The 19,361-nt window shown below is 45.3% G+C and overlaps 2 protein-coding genes across 2 annotated transcripts in view; one reads left to right on the top strand and one right to left on the bottom strand.

Moving 5' to 3' along the window:
* Positions 1-19,361, top strand: part of BCL2L13 (BCL2 like 13) — a 1,170,396-nt gene that overhangs the window by 140,084 nt on the left and 1,010,951 nt on the right. The window lies entirely within an intron of this gene.
* The window catches only part of MICAL3 (microtubule associated monooxygenase, calponin and LIM domain containing 3), a 251,291-nt gene that overhangs the window by 33,771 nt on the left and 198,159 nt on the right, over positions 1-19,361 (bottom strand). The window contains exons 21-26 of the mRNA XM_049783345.1: positions 13,690-13,934; positions 11,700-11,789; positions 9,546-9,683; positions 4,651-4,764; positions 3,448-3,591; positions 633-718 (exon numbers count right to left, since the gene is read on the bottom strand). Of these exons, the coding sequence (XP_049639302.1) occupies positions 633-718; positions 3,448-3,591; positions 4,651-4,764; positions 9,546-9,683; positions 11,700-11,789; positions 13,690-13,934 (817 nt within the window). The remainder of the gene's footprint in view (positions 1-632; positions 719-3,447; positions 3,592-4,650; positions 4,765-9,545; positions 9,684-11,699; positions 11,790-13,689; positions 13,935-19,361) is intronic.

Genomic DNA, 19,361 nt, shown 5'->3' with positions numbered 1-19,361 from the left:
CGCTCAGAAATCGCCCCTGGCTTGGGGGGACCATATGGGACGCCGGGGGATCAACCACGGTCCGTCCTACACTAGCGCTTGCAAGGCAGACACCTTACCTCTAGCGCCACCTTCCCGGCCCCTGCATATTTTTATTTTAAAAAAACTGAACATAATATTAAGAAAAATAAAATTTTCATAACAAAGATTCTGCAAATATTTGAATTAAAAAAAAAAAACAAATGCCCCCCACACCCCCTTTTTTAACCATACTTGGTTATGCTTGTGGCTTACTCCTGGCTCTGCACTCAATGGTCACTAATAGAGATCAACAGACCATTTTGGATATCAGGAATCAGATCTGGCCATGTATAAGGCAAGCATCTAATGTGTTATACTATCATTCCAGCCCCAACACAAATGCATTTTAATAGCTATAACAATGACTTGGGTGTGGGAGCTACTGCTCAGGCTACTAAAAGTCTGCATGAAAACTAAGTCAGAATCCCAAGGTACTCTTGTTTCCAGGAGACCTAATTTATTCACAGAATGAGGAGTTGGTGACTTTTCTGGGGTTCAGACCATGAATCTAAGATAAAATAAAATGAATATGTCTCTTAGTAGCTCTAACTTTCTCTGAGTCAGAACCTTACCTCTGCTTCCAGGTGGTAAACTGGGGTGAACTGATCAGCTTTCTCCTGCTCAGGTGATTGGCAAGGGCTGGAAATACAGGAGGGGCCTGCAGAGGAAAGAAGAGGATTTACTTGGGGTCTTGCACCCATTCCCACCAAGGACACCTCTATCTGCCACACTGGGAGTAGGCAGTGGAGAGGGATCTGAGGGAATGGGTACTGCCAGACTTTCCATGTTCTTGGCACACGTGTCAGTGTTGTTCCATAAATATGATGATGTCCAAAGTTTAAGAATCTTCAGGGCCCGGAGAGATAGCACAGCGGTGTTTGCCTTGCAAGCAGCCAATCCAGGACCTAAGGTGGTTGGTTCGAATCCCGGTGTCCCATATGGTCCCCCGTGCTGCCAGGAGCTATTTCTGAGCAGACAGCCAGGAGTAACCCCTGAGCACCGCCGGGTGTGGCCCAAAAACAAAAAAAAAAAAAAAACAAAAAAAAAAGAATCTTCAACCGCTGAAATAACACATTTTTTTAATTTGAATGGGCTGAAGTCCAAAGCTTTTGCATAGCTGAAGACAGGCCAGGGGAGGACTGACGGTGGCTTATCATTTGGACCAGAGTCAATATACAGGCTCTTCTTATTATTGTAACACCTTCTTTATCTTCCTTTTTTACTTTTTGAAATTACAATTAAAATAAAATAAAATTACTTTATTTAAACACCATGGTTTACAAGGACATTTATAATAGTTGTTTTTTCACAGTTACAAAGTTGTTCAGATTGAGTTCAGTCATACAATGTACAACACCTGGGGCTAGAGCCATAGAACGTGGATAGAAGATTTGCCTTGCACCTGGCTCACCTGGGTTAGACTGTTGACATCCCATATGGTCCCCTAACCTGCCAGTTGTCATTTCTGAGCAGAGCCAGAAACTTCCGAGAGCTACCAAAAACCAACCAAACAAAAAAAGTACAACCTTCATCACTGCACATCTTCCGCCATCAATGTCCCCAATTTCCCTCCTGCCCTGCCTGCCATGGTATCAGACATTTTTCTTCTTCTTCCTTTTAGACATTGTAGTTTGAAATATCATTACTGAAGGGGTATCATGCATACCACTTTCAGTACCCAGTTCTTGTCCAGAGTGAACATTTCCTTTTTTTAAAAAATAATATATTTATTTAAACATCATGATTGCAAACATGTTTGTAGTTGGGTTTCAGTTATAGAAAAGAACACCCCCCCTTCACTGGTGCAACCTTCCTACCACCAATGACCCCCATCTATTTCCTTCCCAACCCCTGCCTGTCTCGAGACAGGCATTATTCTCTCATTCACTACCAATGTCATGATAGTTGTTAGTGTAGTTATTTCTCTAAATAAACTCACCACTCTTTGTGTAAGCTTCCCCCTGTGGACTGGTCCTTCTGGCCTATGTTACCATGTGTCTAGATTATATTACTATGCTATCTTCTTCTTCTTCTTCTTCTTTTGGGGGCCACACCCAGAGGCACTCAGGGGTTAGTCCTGGCTCTGCGTTTAGAAATAACTCCTGGTGGGGCCGGAGAGATAGCATGGAGGTAAGGCGTTTGCCTCTCATGCAGGAGGTCATTGGTTCGAATCCCGGCGTCCCATATATGGTCCTCCCGTGCCTGCCAGGAGCAATTTCTGAGCCTGGAGCCAGGAATAACCCCTGAGCACTGCCGGTGTGACCCAAAAACCACAAAAAAAAAAAAAAAAAAAAGAAATAACTCCTGGCAGGCTTTGGGGACCATATGGCACGCTGAGATGGAATCCTGGTCTGTCCCGGGTTGGTTGCGTACAAGGCAAATGCCCTACCACTGTGCTATCACTCCGGCCCGTTTTGTTTTGGAGCCACACCTTGCGGCACTCAGGGGATGTTCCTGGCAGGTTCAGGGACCATATGGGATGCTGGGGATAGAACTGGGTCTGTCTCAGGTTGGCCACGTATAAAGTAAATGCCCTACTACTGTGCTATTGCTCCTGCCCAGGAAAAAAAAAATTAAAGTAAAAAACAGGTTCTATTTGGAAGTACTATGGAAAGAGAGAGAGAGAGGAGGGAGAAGCAAAAGAGAGGGAGAGACAGCGGAAGAGAGAGAGGGAGAGAAAAATTTTGGGGGGTAGGGGCACACCCTGAGGTGCTCAGGGGTTGCTCATGACTGCAACTCTGCACTCTGGAATTACTCCTAGCAGGCTCGAGATGCCAGGGATTGAACCTGGGTGGGCCATGAGCAAGGCAAATGTCCTACATGCTGCTCTGGTTCCAGGATTTTCTTTTTCTTTTCTTTCTTTTTCTCGCTTTCTGGGCCACACCCAGTGGCAGCACTCCAAGGGACCATATGGGATGGTGAAGATCAAACTCCTCGATTGGCAGTGTGCAAGACAAACACTCTACTAGCGGTACTATTGATTCAATCCCTCAGCAGGGGTCACTCCTGGTTCTGTGCTTGGAAATTGCTCCTGGAAGGATCAGGGGACTATATGGGGTGCTGGGAATCGAACCTGGGACCTGGGTCAGCTACATACAAGATAAATGCCCTACCTGCTGTGTTATTACTCCAGCCCCCCTCAGCAGAAATTTTTTTTTTATTTTTGTTTTTTTTTGGGTCACACCCAGCAGTGTTCAGGGGTTACTCCTGACTCTGCACTCAGAACTTGGTCCTGGCAGGCTTCAGGGACCATATGGGATGCTGGGGATTGAACCCAGTCAGTCCTGAGTCAGCTGCATGCAAGGCAAATGCTGTACTACTGTGCCATCACTCTGGGCCCTCAGCAGAAATTCTTAAAGTCGCCACTCCCTTTAACAGAAGACTTACCTTTTTCTTGGCACTTTGGGATGGTGGGTGGTTGTTCCTCCTCCTCTTCTGATACTCTCAGTTCCAGCTCCACCTGACCCTCTTTCTGGTGCCACAGAGATTCAGCTTCTGCTTCTGATGGGATGTCATCAGACCAGTGCTGATCTGGCAGGGGGAGGGAAGGACACAGGATGGAGCATCTGTATCTTGAGTTACTACGCTCCTTCCCTAGACTCTGCCTTTCTCAGACAACAGTCCAATCAGTTTGTTAATAGCAGCACTCAACTGTGGTCTAGACTTGGCTCTATACCCCAGCCTTAGATGGGCCTGACCAACTGATCCCTCGAGCCTCTGACGAATTGGCCAAAGCATCCTGGCCTCTGCGGGGTGGAGTCTATCTCTGGGCCTGAACAAAGATTTTTTTTGGTTTCACACACCCAGCTATGCTCAGGTATCTCTCGCTAGGGTTCAGGGTATATATTCCTTTTCTCACCAGGAATGGAACCTGGATAAACTGCATGCAAGGCAAGTGCCCTACAGCTTATAGTATTGCTCTGGACCATGTTTTTTTTTTTTTTTTTTTTTTGGTTGTTGTTTTGTAAATGCAGCACTCATGGCATAGGAGTACCATGAGAGAATACTGGTGTGCTTGTCTAGGGGCAGTCTGTAGTCCTGCTCCTGAGTATTCCTATAGATTGATACCAACACCACAGTTGAGGTCTGTGCTTCCTTGTAATCTCACCTAGAATGTCTTCTCCTCTGTGGGGAGGAATGGCTCAGGGGGACATACTCTCAGCAGCGAATAGGGGACCATATACTGTTAGAGATCACACCAAGGGTTCCAGCATGCAAAACAGACAGGCCTCTGAGTTATCTTCCTGACCCCCAACCTCATTTCTCCACTCCACCTTCAGGTACCATCTCCTTGTATCTTATGTTCTAAGACCACCTACTGGATTAAAGGACCCGTATGAAGCCCCAAATCTCATCAGTTTCTCAGTCCCATCATTATGAATGCAAGTGGTGAGGAAAGGTGCTCAGGGGTAGGTAAAATGATACATGTTCCAGTGGTAGAACTGGAACTGGTGAAAAAGCCAGATGCCTGTTGCAAGTGTCTTACTCTTTAGTCTCTTCAGGATTGGATTACTGTGATTCTAGTGGGTAACAGACTGTCACCAATGTGTGTGTGTGTGTGTGTGGGAAGGCCCTGGGGTTCCCTATTACCATCATCCAGCTCAGCACCAGTGTCCCCTGTGTCCCCATTTTCAGCTGCCTCCTCTTCTATTTCTGCTGGCTCTGAGTCCACATCTTCTTCCACATCATTCTCATCAAATGGAACTGTAAAGCAGAAATGTTCAAGGAGAGAAAAGACAGGGAGGTTGCCTTTTGGCATGGGAAAGCGGCAAAGTCTTGAGAAGGCCTTCTCAAGCCTTTGGCACTTTCAAGTGAAGATCCTGAGAATAGAGAAGGCAGCAGAGTGTGAAAGAAGTGTGGGTATTGGGGAGGCCTTTGTGAACATTTCTCTATGCTAGCAAGGCAAGCGTTAATAAGAACTGGTCTGGCCATCTTTCCCCTTCTTCCAGGGCAGCTGAGAGCTTCACAGATGATTCAGCAGGCCTGGGCCTGGTTTGCCCAGCTGCAAAACAAGTGACTGTGGTGCTGAGGTGGACACCAGGTAGTATGTGGTCATTTTCCACATTAGGAGTCACTCACTCAGCATCAAGATCCAGTCCAAGGTACCATGTCTAATTCTTGCAGGGTGAAGAATATAATCTGGGTGCTAAGTTGCTTCTGGTATTTACATACTCCTGCAGCTGGAAATGTGATCAATAAGACCCTGGTGAGTAGCTCACTGAGCAAAGCTCCCTTCAATGGACACACATTGTAGTTTTGCTTGGGATGATTTAAAACAGAATTTCTCAGCTGGGGGTCCTATGGTCACCTAGAGTATACAAAGGCAGCCACAAATAAAAATCACATAAATGGGGGATTCACAAGACTCGGGGATTAAGGGGTAGAACTGATATGGGCGCACAGAAAGGGAACACGGTCAGAAGGGAGTAGTCAGAAAACGCTTGAAATATTTAGAAAAATACTTTTTAAAAGTCTAAGGACATGGATGAAGGGATATGTAAAGTTCATTTTCAAATTCAAAATGGCCCTGCAATTTAGATCAAAGTATCCACCAGAGGTATTCTTTGAAGAACCCCTAAACGCACTCTCTCTCCTTCTTTCTCTTTTACCTAGTTCTCCCAACTTCTGCACCTGGAACTTAAATTATCATTCAAAGAGGAAGCAGCAAAGGAAGCAGAAGACTGTCTAAAGGGATGCTGTGGGTACACCAGTGTCACAAGGCTTCTAGCATAGCTTCCAGGGAATACAGGGGCTTGTTCTATGGTCGGAGCACAGCCATCCCTAACTCCTTCCTAGAGGGAAAAGAGCTGAACTTTGACTTGCAGATACTAGAGCCTGAGTTAGGGTGGATGGCGGAGGAAACAGCTGCAGCACAGCTGTTTGCTGAGAGAAGAGGGTAGCTCCAGAGAAGCCACAAAGGGGTTGGTTATGCTCTAGGCTGGCAAATGGCTCCCCTCCTGGGGTTCTAGAGCAATAAATGAACTGACAACACAGACTTTACTATAATAATTTCACCTGCTGGGGAAGAAAATGATTCAGTTATTCCCACAGGTTTAAATCTCTGTGTGATCATGTTGTTTTGTCACTGAAGGAAGACAGTTCATCTGACATCACTGAGCTGGCTTCTGAGAGCCAAGTATAGTTTCTAGGTCTCCTTTTCCTCCAGTCCATTACTACCCATCTTACTTTTGGGAAAGCAAGACACACATCTCCTCTCTAGAGACCTTTATTCCTTAGCAATCATTCATCTTTGGGGGAAAGAATCTAGCCTGCCTGTGGAGAGGGCTTGCTGGTTCTGAAATCTAATGGCTCGAGGGCTTTGAGACGGTCATCTGTTGGCACGGACAAACGGCCTCACAAGGCGCCTGCTGGTCAGACACTTTAAGGTATATGCATCCCTTAGTCTTCATGAGTTTCTTTAAGAACATATCTATGGTCAAGTCAGAACAGTAGTGGATCTGCAATCTTTGGGCACATCTTAAAAGGAAAAATGATCACATATATCAAAAATAAAACAAGTGAGAAGTATCAGTGCAGTAGCAGTAGCTGAAAGCAAAACAGCCTAAAGATGATAATGGGGGATTAAATATGGGTTAAGATGGATGCAGGGTGCTAGAAGCAGCCTGTGGCTATGGAAGCCAGGATGATTGACACATTGTATTAGGGATATATTCCAGCTGTCAGCTGGGAAGTCCAAACACCAAGCCTCATCCACCAAGTCTCCGCTACCAAGAGAAAACAATGGGGGGGCGGGGAGGCGACAATAGCACAACATTTGCCTTGCCTATGGCCGACCCTGGTTCGATTCCCAGCATCCCCCATAGTCTCTTGAGCCTGCCAGGAGTGATTTCTGAGTGCAGGAGTAATTAACCCCTGAGCGCCAAACCAAACCAAAATCAAACCAAACAAAAAATAAAACAATGACCATGAGCTTCAGTTTCCAGAGCCTAGCCTCTCTGCAAGAAGCATCTCCTGATCTGTGTGCTTGGCTATGAGGGTCTAGCCTAAAAGTAACTCAGTCAGGCAATGCCACCCTACTTCGGGTGGTGTAGGACTCTGTGTAGGTTTCATGGTCTGGCAGGGACGCTGAATGGCTCCATTCATGGAAAATGCAGTCCTGCCCCCAGTATTAGCAGCTCCCTGGTGAGAAACACCGCTCTGGAAAGCCTTAAGAAGGACTGCTGTGATTTCTCAGCTGTCTCTTGGTCTAAGTACCTAAAAACCTTCATCCCAGCCTACCCCATCTTCTACTCATCCTCCTGAAGAGGACATCTCTCCTCTGGAAATTCAGTCGATTTGTAAAAGTGGGTATTTCTCTACTTTCACACCCTTTGGTGCCCAACTTTTTAATATATTTATGTTTTTTTTTTGTTTGTTTATTTTTGAGTCACACCCAGCGATGCTCAGGGTAACTCCTGTCTCTGTGCTCAGAAATCGCTCCTGGCAGGCACAGGGGACCATGTGGGATGCTGGGATTCAAACCACTGTTCATTCTGAATTAGCTGTGTGCAAGGCAAATGCCCTACCACTGTGCGATCTCTCCAGCCCTCATTGGTGCCCAACTTAATTTTCCTTATTGCCAATGTTTCTACAGCTGGTCTTTTTTTTATTTTTGTTTTTGTGTCATACCCGGCAGCGCTCAGGGTTTACTCCTGTCTCTATGCTCAGAAATCGCTCCTGGCAGGCTCGAGGGACCATATGGAATGCCGGGATTCAAACCACCGTCCTGCATGCAAGGCAAATGCCTTACCTCCATGCTATCTCTCCAGCCCCAACATCTGGTCTTTTTCTAGCCTTAACTAATGAAAGAACCTGAGGCTCTATTGTGCCTATACTCCTTATTCTTTTGGATTACCATTGAGGGGGCTAGGACAAGTGTGTCTGGTCCATGCAGGGATAGCTGCCTGGGTGAACATGCACGTGGCCCCTCCCTCTTCCCTCAGCATGCAAGAGCGTCCCTCAATTCTCGTGTTAAGGCACCAGCAGAGCCGACGAGAGAGCTGGTTATGGTGAGTGAGGAAGAACAAACATCACCAGACTACCTCCGGACACCGTCTCCAGCCAGGCCTGCACTGCTGCGTGGCGCATAGAGAGAAGTTCAGGCACTGAATTTGAAAACAGACGACAAACACAAAGTTACTCAGGAATATGCATTCCCAGTGAGGAGGGTTGCAGTCACTCCTGGATTGCAAAATAAAAGAGAACCTGAGGTTATGTTACAAACAGGCCTGTCCTGCACTGACCAGCTCTACTGTGAGGCTTGTGTTGGGGATGATCCTAGACACAGGGAAGTAGGAGAAACTGCACAGTGAAGCTGAGAGCTGCCCTCCTGGACATGGATTGGTCTTGCTTTAGAGATATAAAATGGGAAAGATCAAATGTACAGTTCAACAGTGAGTTCATGGAAACAGAGACAGTTTCTTTGCTATACTCAAGAGGCCTTGAGGCTGTGTGAACCCAACAAGTACTGAAGAGAATATAAAGAGAAGAATAAGAGACAATCTGATGACATGAAGACAGGATAGATCACTAAGGATTGAAGACCTGGAGCAGATGCCACAGCTCTGCTGCTATTCTTTTGGAAGAAGCCAGAACATTATCTTCAATCTACTGTAAATTGCAGGTTCTCTGACATAAGATCAAGATCTAGAAATTATCTAGAAATTATCTTGGAGGTTTCCTTATTATAAATATCTTTCTTTCCCTCCTGCAATAGCAGGAAGGAAGCCCCAAGATCTACTCATACAAAGCATGTGCCCTGGGGCCGGAGAGATAGCACAGCGGCATTTGCCTTGCAAGTAGCTGATCCAGGGCCTAAGGTGGTTGATCCAGGACCTAAGGTGGTTGGTTCGAATCCGGTGTCCCATATGGTTCCCGTGCCTGCCAGGAGCTATTTCTGGGCAGATAGCCAGGAGTAACCCCTGAGCATAGCTGGGTGTGGCCCAAAAACAAAACAAAACAAAACAAGCACGTGCCCTACCACTGAGCCATATTTCTTCTCAAAACTTACAGAACCTAAGTAATTAAAAAAAGTTCTAAAAATAAGTTTTTCCTACAACTATCCTGATATCACAACTTCATAGACAAATACACTCTGTGAGGAAAACACCAGGCATGTTAAGAGAAAGTTGAAAGAGGAGAGAAAGCATAGTTTTGGTTTTTTTCCAGGTCAAGTTCTTTTTACAAGCAATAAAGAAAGAGCATCTAGCTGCTTTATGTTTTCTCTGTGGTACTGGGAGTGGAACCTAGAGTCTGGTACATGAAGCCAATAAACTCTTACCCCAATAGAGAACTTTACATATCCTCATATAACAGAAAAGGCAGTGGTTATGATTAATAATTTAAAAAGTGAAATGCTCTATTGAGTATTACTTTTTTTTTGTCAAACTGAAGGCTGGATCCTAACAGGAAAGTCTTCTAAAGGTGAAGACAGGGGTCACATGTACAGAGAGATGGGGGACTCTGGGCTTTCTTGAAACAGTTACCTCTAGAAAAAGAGGACACAGAGGTTGGTTCCATTCTCTCCTCCTCCTCTTTCTCACGAATATGCGTCCAGTGCACGTCAGCCTGAATCTCCAGTGGATCAGTTGTATTTATGATCTGCTGGAATCTCTGACTCCCAGCTAACTTATGAGGTTCAATAGGTGGAGATGAGGGAGAGGTAATAGGGAGGAAGAAAGGAAATAAAACAGTGAAGGGAAGGCGGGATGGGAACACCACAGAAAGGAGAGACAGAAAAGTTACAGTATTGCAAAATCAGTTGAAATAAAGAAGGCAAAAGTGGAGATTGCATCAGTGCAGATATATACCCAACTCCTACTTATTCAACTGAGTTTAGCTCCTGTTCAATTTCACTATTGTTAATTTCAATAAAACTAACAATTTCATTGAAAATAGTTCCAAATACTTCAGCTTCAATGCAGAACAAATTCTCCCTTTGGAGGCTCTTTTCATCCTAATACTACATTAGAAAAGAGAAGGTTAGGATGGGCCGTGGAAGAGCTATCCTTGTAGTCACAAGCACCTGCTCTGTTACCAGTATGTGAGATTCCCTGAGGACACCGCACTCATGCATCTTCTGTTGGTCACACAGCTGGTGCTTACTACCACCTGCCATACTGATTGATAGCTTCTGGATTTAAGCCAAGTGATAAGATCAAGGTGTCATTTTGCCATGAACCAAACAGCTCACGGATGAAAATCTACTTTGTTGGTATTTTAGCTTTTGTCTTCTGTAGCTAAAATTCCTTTTCCACCATAATTCTCATGCTGCATGCTGGTCAAAGGCAGGGAGACAGCTATAGGAGTAAGGGAAGCTAGGGGAGGCCATGGCTAGGGAAACAAGCAATAATCTAGGTTGGAAGCCCCAAAGTTTTGGCAGTTCATGGGTAGGAATAACTTTTCCACTTTTTCTGAGGCCAAAGTCCTTTTCCTTTCAATTCCATTTTGCTCCCTGTTAATGCCATTTAGACATAGAATTGGCTTCTCAGATATATGAGAAGCTACCAGTGATCTTTTCCAACTTGCCTTTTATTCTTCTCCCTGGGGGGGGTCAATCCTAGCTGTACTTGATGGGGGGGCCTTCCAGGACTTCAGTAGGCAGTGCTGGGGGGCCATGCAGTGCTGCAGATCAAGATTTACTCCGGCTATCTCTCCCTGGTCTCATTCACATTTGAAGGGGACCATCATCTTCTGTTGTCAGAGCCTAAGGAATATGCATGCAGCCCCTGCCCTGTGGACTCTTATAATTAGGCTTTGAAAATGCCAGAGTTGGGTGAAATCAGGGATAGATAACGACCAGGGTGGGGAAGAGGAGAGGAGAGTGACTCTATGGGACAGGGGATGACTGTTGAGGAAGCAAGAGCAGGTGCTACCCAATGCGAAGGATCCTGGGTTACTGACAGGAGCTAGAGCTCAACAATCGAGCTTTGGCTTGCTTCACACTATAACAACAACTTCTAGACCGTGGTGCTATAGGGAAAGTGAGATGGACAGAAAGTGCTAATCAAACCAGCAGAGGCGAACAGGCACTGCCCTGCATTACAGGTCAAGGGGCTTCTTGTATACCTCCTTATTGGAGCTGCCAGCTGCTAGAGGGTTGAAGACTCTCTAACTTCAACTGGCCTTCATGGTGCTGCTAGCTGGGGCCAAGCCCAACCAAAGTGATTAAACAGCCGTAAAGACTAAGGACTAAGGAAGGTAAATTAAAGAGAAAAATACAGACCCTTTCTCCAAAATGGAAGAGAATGAGTCTTTCTCTGGGCCACATTTTGCTCCTTCCCTAGACAAACACAGAGGAGGGAATATCTGGGCATGTGCTGATAACTCAGAGTCCGACACTAGAAGAGTTATAGCTGATGTGAGGATTTTCGCATTAGAGTAAACCAAGGCTAAACTTGAAGCCAAACATGGAAGGGCACATGTGTGCCTCATTAACTAATATTGCTGCTGAAGTCTTCTCTGTAGCTCTGTTTCACACACTATTCTGTACCTGAAGTCTGGGTCCAGGGTAGGTATCCAAAGCCTGTCAGTGTGGCTCTTTAAAACAGATCTTCCCATGTGGGACCTGCTCTTGGGGAAAATTTCAGGTGGCTGCCAAGGAGTCAGGGTAGAAGGCGGGCAAGAGGAAGTGTGGGTACCTTTACATGTACCCGGATCTTCTTTCCATAAGGTGAGCTGGAGCCACCGGCTTTGCTGGAGTTCTCTGACCCAGGGGCAATACTCCCCCTCTACAGTAGGGGGAGCAATACACCCACAAACAGCATCGAGAATCCATGTGGGAATAAAGGGAAAAACAAGAATGGGGGAGGGGGCCATAAGGCAGGGAAAGAGAATAGAAGGGAATTATTTTTAGCTACAAAGCAATAATGTCCCATCACTGTTGACACAGGCACGAAAGTCTCTGACTCATACCACGGTTAAGAACCAAGACCCAAAGCTTGGCTGAATTTGCCAGAGCATTTCTCTAGTTAAAGTCATTCCTCCTGGGCTTAGTTTGGCAGTGCTGCCAGGGTAAAACTCTACCAAAAAGGGAACAGACTGACGCTTAGCTGTGGCTAGTATGAACTTTGGAATGATATAAACAAAATGCCCTTCTCCAGATGAATTTTGAATATCATCACTTCTCTGGCCAGCAGGGATGTGGGGTTAGTCCTAGGCCAGTTATGCCTGTGGATACAGCTCAAATGTGAAAAGTGTTTATTTCCATCCCTAGGGAGCACCTGCACCTTACTGTGTAGACCACACTCATTTTTCATGAAACAGCAAGGCAGGTGCAGGAAAGCAGGTGCTGCAATGCCTTCAGGAAGACTGTTCTAAAGACATTCTTGTCTCCTTGGGTTAGAGAGGATGTGCTTTTCCCCTGCATGTTCTGCCTATGTTTTGGGATGCCAGAGATCTCTAAATATCAGTCCATCCCCGTACCCTGGTTGAGAAGATTTCTATCAGGGAAGCACTCAGTGCTTTCTCTGCCAAAACAAAAAGGTTCAGGAGGGCTGAAGTGACAGCACAGCAGTAGGGCTGCACGCGGCTGCCAGGGATGGACCTACGTTTGATCCCTTGCATCCCATATGGTCCCCTGGGCCTGCCAGGAGCAATTTCTGAGTGTAGAGGCAGGAATAACCCTTGAGCACAACCAGGTGTGGCCCAAATACAAAAAAAAAAAAAAAAAAGATTCAGGGATGTGCCCGGGCAGCATGACAAGCCAAATTCTAAGAAAAGCAGAGAAAAGTATGAGACGCTGCAGAGCTGTATCTAGTGCCATATCAACAAAGTTGTCCAGAATTTCTCCTGTTCTTTTAACCAGTGTCTCCTCGACACTGCGCCTTAAATTGAAACTTGTTCCATGTTCCATCCTATTTCATCATCTTCTTACTTTACTTTTTAAGGAGGCAAGCAAGTCCTTTCTTCTCACCTGAGCTGGGACAGAGCCAGTGAGAAGGACAGAGCCAGTGAAAGGGACAGAATAAAAGCAGCTTGAGCGTAAGGCTCTCAGACTCTACAAGGCCACAACAAATGGGGTGATCTTCTTCAGCCTCTAAGTATAAGCAGGTACCTGAGAGCAGCTGAGCCCTGCCCAGGTGGCCTTTTCATAGTTCCCTTCTCAATCCTGAATGAGGTTTGATGCCCTAGAGCAGTGATGGCTAATCTTTTTAAGCCCGAGTGCCCAAACTGCCGCACAAAACCAAAGAATTTCCTCAAAAGTGCCAGCACATCAATTAAACCTTAATAACGAGACTGTAGTATCTAAAAACTATGCGGCACGCACCCGCGTGCCAACTGCAAGGCCTTCGTGTGCCACCGCTGGCACGCATGCCATAGATTCGCCATCGCAGCTCTAGAGCCTTTAGAAAGCCAAAATCTCATTCACTGTTCAAATTAACTGAAACTAAAGTGAAAAAAAGAAAAAGCAGTAAGAAGAGCAAGGAACTTTGTATAAATGATGTTCCTGCACTGTCTTCCACCAGACTAATGCTCTGAAGTGTTCAGGGACTATATTTTCACTGTGAACTCTGCCAAGAAGACAAGTGGGAAGCAGGAGGTATCATGTAAGAGGCATATCCAGGTATCCAGGCAGAGAAACTTTACACCAAGGGATAGGGTGAGGTTAGGAGAGGAAACTTTTCTGACCTTCACTAGATTCCTCTTCTTCTTCCTCCTCTCCTTCCTCCTCCTCCTCCTCTTCATTCCCAGGCTCATAGCTCTTAGAAGCCTCAAGATTCTCTTCACTCTTTCCTCTCAAGAGAGCATGGATTCTCACAGCCTCCTTCCAAGGAACACCTCCCAGGTCTGAGGTGGGCAGCTGCAGCTCCTCCTCTTCCTCTTGCTCTTCTTCTTCTTCCTCCTCCTCCTCCTCCATCTCGGACTCAGAGCTACTGCAGACAAACCACCATAAAGCAAAGTAAGTATGGTGAAAAACTAGCTAGAAGAACAGTGTACCAGGAAATAAAGGCCTGTCCAGCTTAGACACTCAAGGGGATGGAAAGAAAGTGCACAACACACCAGCATGCCCTGGTATAGTTTTGTGAGTCAACAGTCCTGTGTGGGCACTTCGATCCAGGAAGAGGCAATCTTACTCAGGTAAAGTCCCACCGAGGGCTCTGAGAAACAGGTGAGAACAGTGGACTATTTTTTCTTTTTTTTGTTGTTGTTGAGATTTTAGGCCACACCTGGTGATGCTCAGGGTTACTCCTGGCTCAGAAACTGCTCTTGGCTTGGGGGACCATATGGGACATTGGGGGATCGAACTGAAGTCCATCCTAGTTAGCCACGTGCAAGGCAAATGCCCTACTGCTATGCCACTGCTCTGGCCCCATGCTATCATTTTTGATATACATAGGGAATGGAGTTGATTGTCTTTTACTGTGAGCACTCTTTGGTTTGAGATCTGACTACAAGGTTCTGCACACTTTCAGTGCTGAAGTGGAACCTGAATGAAGGCAGTACCTTCAAATTCACATGTGCCCCAAGCCCCCAGGAGTACATGCTAGGTAACATGATAGCAGAGGCATAGCTGACTTAAAGTTTACAGTTTGATACGATATAATCATGGAAACCAACACCCCACTCTTGGGGGGGCATTATTTATTTGTTTTACTTAAAAATGTTGCTTTAATAGTGACCATTTACAAATATTGTTGTCTATTTTTCTATTTTCAAAGGTACTTAAATAAAATTTTAAAAAGGGAAATGCCAGAGCAGTGGTGCAGCAGTAGGGCATTTGACTTGCACATGGCTGACCTAGGACAGACCATGGTTCGATCCCCTGGCGTCCCATATGGTCCCCCAAGCCAGAAGCGATTTCTGAGCACATAGCCAGGAGTAACCCCTGAGCGTCACTGGGTGTGGCCCAAAATAAATAACAACAATAACAAAAAAGGGAGGAAGTTGATAGTATTAACTTCACTGCTTTCTTTCAAATCATTTTTTTAGTGCTATCGCTCTGGCCCCTTCAAATCATAATTCTAATACAGAAACAGCAAGTAATTACTCTGTACGTATGCTTTATCTTATACTTACCATGCAATAACAAACTGGCACAAAAAGAATTCCACATCGTGTCTAAGAAGCGATAGTTTCCCTTCTAAATCCAATATAACACCATCAATAACAATAGTGGCTAGGTGCGGGCCAGAGAGATAGCACAGCAATAGGGCATTTGGCGGCAGACCCAGGGTGAACCTGGGATTCCCGGCATCTGAAATGGTCCCCTGAGCCAGGAGTGACTTATGAGCACAGAGCCAGGAGTAACCCCTGAGCAACACTGGATGTGGCCCCCAAACCAAAAACCAACAAACCAACCAAACAAACAATAGTGGTTAAGTGTTATAACAACCCCCACCATTCAAATAGTCATTCAGGGATCTATTACACAAGGCAAAAGTAATACTGAGGGTAAAGGGTGCTTGTGTTAATATCCTGAAATGCTTAAGTTTCAGGATATTTCAACTTTCCCCACAATGCTGTCCTCCTTAGCACGGGGCCTACTTCTGATTGAAATAACAAGCAGCCACCTATGTAAAAGCAAACAAACAAACAAAAATAATACCACCAAACCCCCAAAACTCCTGATTTATGTAAACCACACTTTGATTCCCACCCTTTGAAGCCTTCTCCTTATGCTGCAATGGAGAGTGATAACTGAGCTAAATGAATATGGTGGTGGTGGTGGTGGCAGCGGTGGTGTGTCACAAAAATTCTGTTTTAATATAAATTTTTTTTTTTTTTTTTTGGTTTTTGGGCCACACCCGGCGGTGCTCAGGGGTTACTCCTGGCTGTCTGCTCAGAAATAGCTCCTGGCAGGCATGGGGGACCATATGGGACACCGGGATTCGAACCAAACACCTTTGGTCCTGGATCGGCTGCTTGCAAGGCAAACACCGCTGTGCTATCTCCCCGGGCCCTGTTTTAATATAAATTTATGATTAGTATATGTTTGATTTGTATACCTATTTTATATGTCTGGAGTCACATAAAAATTTCTCTTCTGGAAAGGGTTGTGAGTGGAAAGTTTTAAGAAGCTCTAGCCTAGAGCATGTTAGGCCTCTCCCATCCCTGTCAGAGAATGCAGACATGGATAAAAATTGGCATCCTCTATGTGTTGGGACTCCAAAGCAGGAAGAAAAGCTGAATCTCAATGTACAACCAAAACAGCTTCTGAGACCTGATTCATGGTCTCATAAGTGCCAAGGGAGACTTTTTGGGAGTTTGCAATCTGGTGAAAAATGTACTTAACAACTGATGGGGCTCGAGAAAATTTGGCTTTCCCAAATAGTCTAATGAAAACAGGTAGGGGTGGGTATCCAATTCTGACTTTCTGTGGGAGCTAGGCACTTCCCCCACCTCAACAGAACTCTCTCCTTGTGAGATAGCCAGCCAGTGAGTGAATGAATGGTCTTACAGTGAAGAAGATCAGACAAGGCCCCTGTGACAAGTGCTGTTAGCATAGTGAAGAATCTAACCTTTAGGGGCCGGAGAGATAATATGGAGGTAAGGCATTTGCCTTGTATGCAGAAGGACGATGGTTCAAATCCCGGCTTCCCATATAGTCCCCCGAGCCTGATAGGAGCAATTTCTGAGCGTAGAGCCAGGAGTAACCCAAGTGCTGCTGGGTGTGACCCCAAAACAAAACACAACAACAAAAATCTAACATTTCTCTGCCCCTTCTGGGAAGAAAGCTCTGGAATGCCATTTCTCAGGACCTGGAATCATGGTGCAGAGTCTAACAATCTGATTTTGGGTGAGGGCTGGCCACAACAGTAAGATAAGGGCCAGAGAGCATGGGTTGGGTTCTGGCCTTGCAAGCAAATGACCTTATACGGGGCCTCTGAGCACTACCAGAATAATTCCTGAGTGTAAAGTCAGGAGTAACCCCTGAGGGGCTGGAGAGATAGCACAGTGGTAGGGTGTTTGCCTTACATGCAGCCGATGAACAGTGGTTCAAATCCCAGCATCCCATAAGGCCCCCGTGCCTCCCAGGAGCAATTTCTGAGCACAGAGCCAGGAGTAATCCCTGAGCACTGCTGGGTGTGATCCAAAAACAAAAACATAAGAAAAGAAGTAACCCCTGAGAACTTTTGAGTTTGACTCCATTCTCCCCAAACCCAATAAGACAAACAATTTAGAAAGGATAGGCTTTGAGTAAGTTAATCTGTAGACTGAATAGCTATTTAACAGGAGTGTGATCAATCAAACAATTATTGCAGGGATAACAAAGCCTTAATAAAAATAAAGCCTTAATGAAAACCCTAATCATCCAGGGTTGAGTAACAACTATGGGTGTCATCACAGCAACACTGAAAATGCAATACTGCCCAACTCACAATGAGGGAATCAGGAAAGCATCTAGTTGTTCACTGCATCTTCACGTCACTGATTTTAATCTATATCCTGGTCCTTGTCTTTATAGCAAATCATTAACAGTATAGTTTGTGACAGTAGTTTTGGGAACGCAAAACTCCTCTTGGCTGAAAGCCAGGGCTGTCTTGTGGTCTACTTCTCAGGTGGCGGACTCCTCACAGTACCAACCTGGCTTACTCCTTACCAGCCATATGACCTTAAGCTGGTTAGCAATATTGAGGCTCATGCTTTCATTGGTAAGAAAGTAATACAAGGGGCCGGTGTGGTGGCGCTAGAGGTAAGGTGTCTGCCTTGCCAGCGCTAGCCTAGGACGAACCTCGGTTTGATCCCTTGGTGTCTCATATGGTCCCCTAAGCCAGGAGCGACTTCTGAGCGCATAGCCAGGAGTAACCCCTGAGCGTCACCAGGAGAGGCCCAAAAACCAAAAAAAAAAAAAAAAAAAGTAATACGAGCATGCTGTGAAAATTAGGGATTTTGGGGTCGGAGCAGTGGCACAAGCGGTAAGGCGTTTGCCTTGCATGCAGCTAACCTAGGACGGACCATGGTTCGAAGTCTCATATGGTCCTCCATGCTAGGAGCAATTTCTGAGTACATAGCCAGGAGTAACCCCTGAGCATCACCAGGTATGGCTCAAAAAACAAAAAACAGAAAACAAAAAACAAAAAAAAGGAGAAAATTAGGGATTTTGTTGGTTTTCTTACAATATTGTTGCTTATAATATTCTGTGATACTAGTCCTTCATTTAATACTTGTTCATTTATATATTCACCATTCATTCAATAAATACTTTCAGCACAATATAAAGCTCAGCTGGTAAATACAGAAAATAAAAAAAGCTTATTAATGCAGGCAGTTCAGTTTAGCAACTCTTTTTGTTTTGTTTTGTTTTGTTTTTTTGTTACACCTTGCAGCGCTTAGGGGTTACTACTGGCTCTACGCTCAGAAATTGCTCCTGGCAGGCTCGGGGACCATTTGGGATGCCGGGATTCAAACCACTGTCCTTCTGCATGCAAAGCAAACACCTACCTCTATTGTATCTCTCCGGCCCCATCTCTTAATTAAGTTATTCAGTCACCTAAAATTTACTGAACATTTTTTTACCTACAATGAGCTTCCTAGACATGGTAGGGAAATACAAAAGTGACATAGAAAAGACCCTTATTTTCAAGGGAGATAAGCTACACTTTCTGATTAAATACGAGTGGCCTGTAATTGCAATGCATGGAGGGTAAAGGAGGTAGGTTTAATTAGGTAGATATAACAACTTGGACCAAGGAAAGCTTGGCATCTGAATTTTGTTAACTTTGTTGTTGGGCCATACTTGACGATGCTCAGGGCTTACTCCTGGCTCTTCACTCTCTCAGGGATTACGCCCGGTGGGATTTAGAACGTTATGGAGTGCTGGGGATCAAACCTGGTACTTCATGAGTTTAGTTCACTGAACTAGGAACAACCCAGTTATGACTATTATCCTCATTTTTACAAATTGGTAGTCAAGTTACCACATGCACCTGTCTTGGTGCGCTAAGACCCTGAGTTCTTCAACCAAGAGCAGCTGTCAGGTCTCAAGCCCAGGAGGAAGGCTGAGACCACAATATAACAGGTAGGGTGCTATACTTTGCATGCACTGATCCAGGTTTAATGTGGTTTGATCCTCTGCACTCCCCATACTGTTCCTAAAGCCAGCCAAGTGTATTCTCAGGAGTAACCCCTGAGCATTGTCGAGTGTTGATTTCCCCTAGGAACCCCCCCCCCCCCCCCCACAACAAACCTCCAAAATGCACATTAGAGCTATCTGAGAAGTTTGCCATAAGTGCCTCATCCGTTGGATATCTGTTGCCAGGGCTGGGGAAAAGGATACAGCTTAGAGTTACCCTGACCCTTGGAATTTCAAGAACAGAGCTCTGCTTTATCTCCACACATTCCTCTCCTCATGGCTACAA

Source organism: Suncus etruscus, chromosome 11 (assembly GCF_024139225.1).
Source record: "Suncus etruscus isolate mSunEtr1 chromosome 11, mSunEtr1.pri.cur, whole genome shotgun sequence".
Taxonomy (NCBI): Eukaryota; Metazoa; Chordata; class Mammalia; order Eulipotyphla; family Soricidae; genus Suncus; species Suncus etruscus.
Note: the sequence above shows the minus strand (reverse complement) of the source record. Positions and strands in the feature narration are given on the sequence as shown.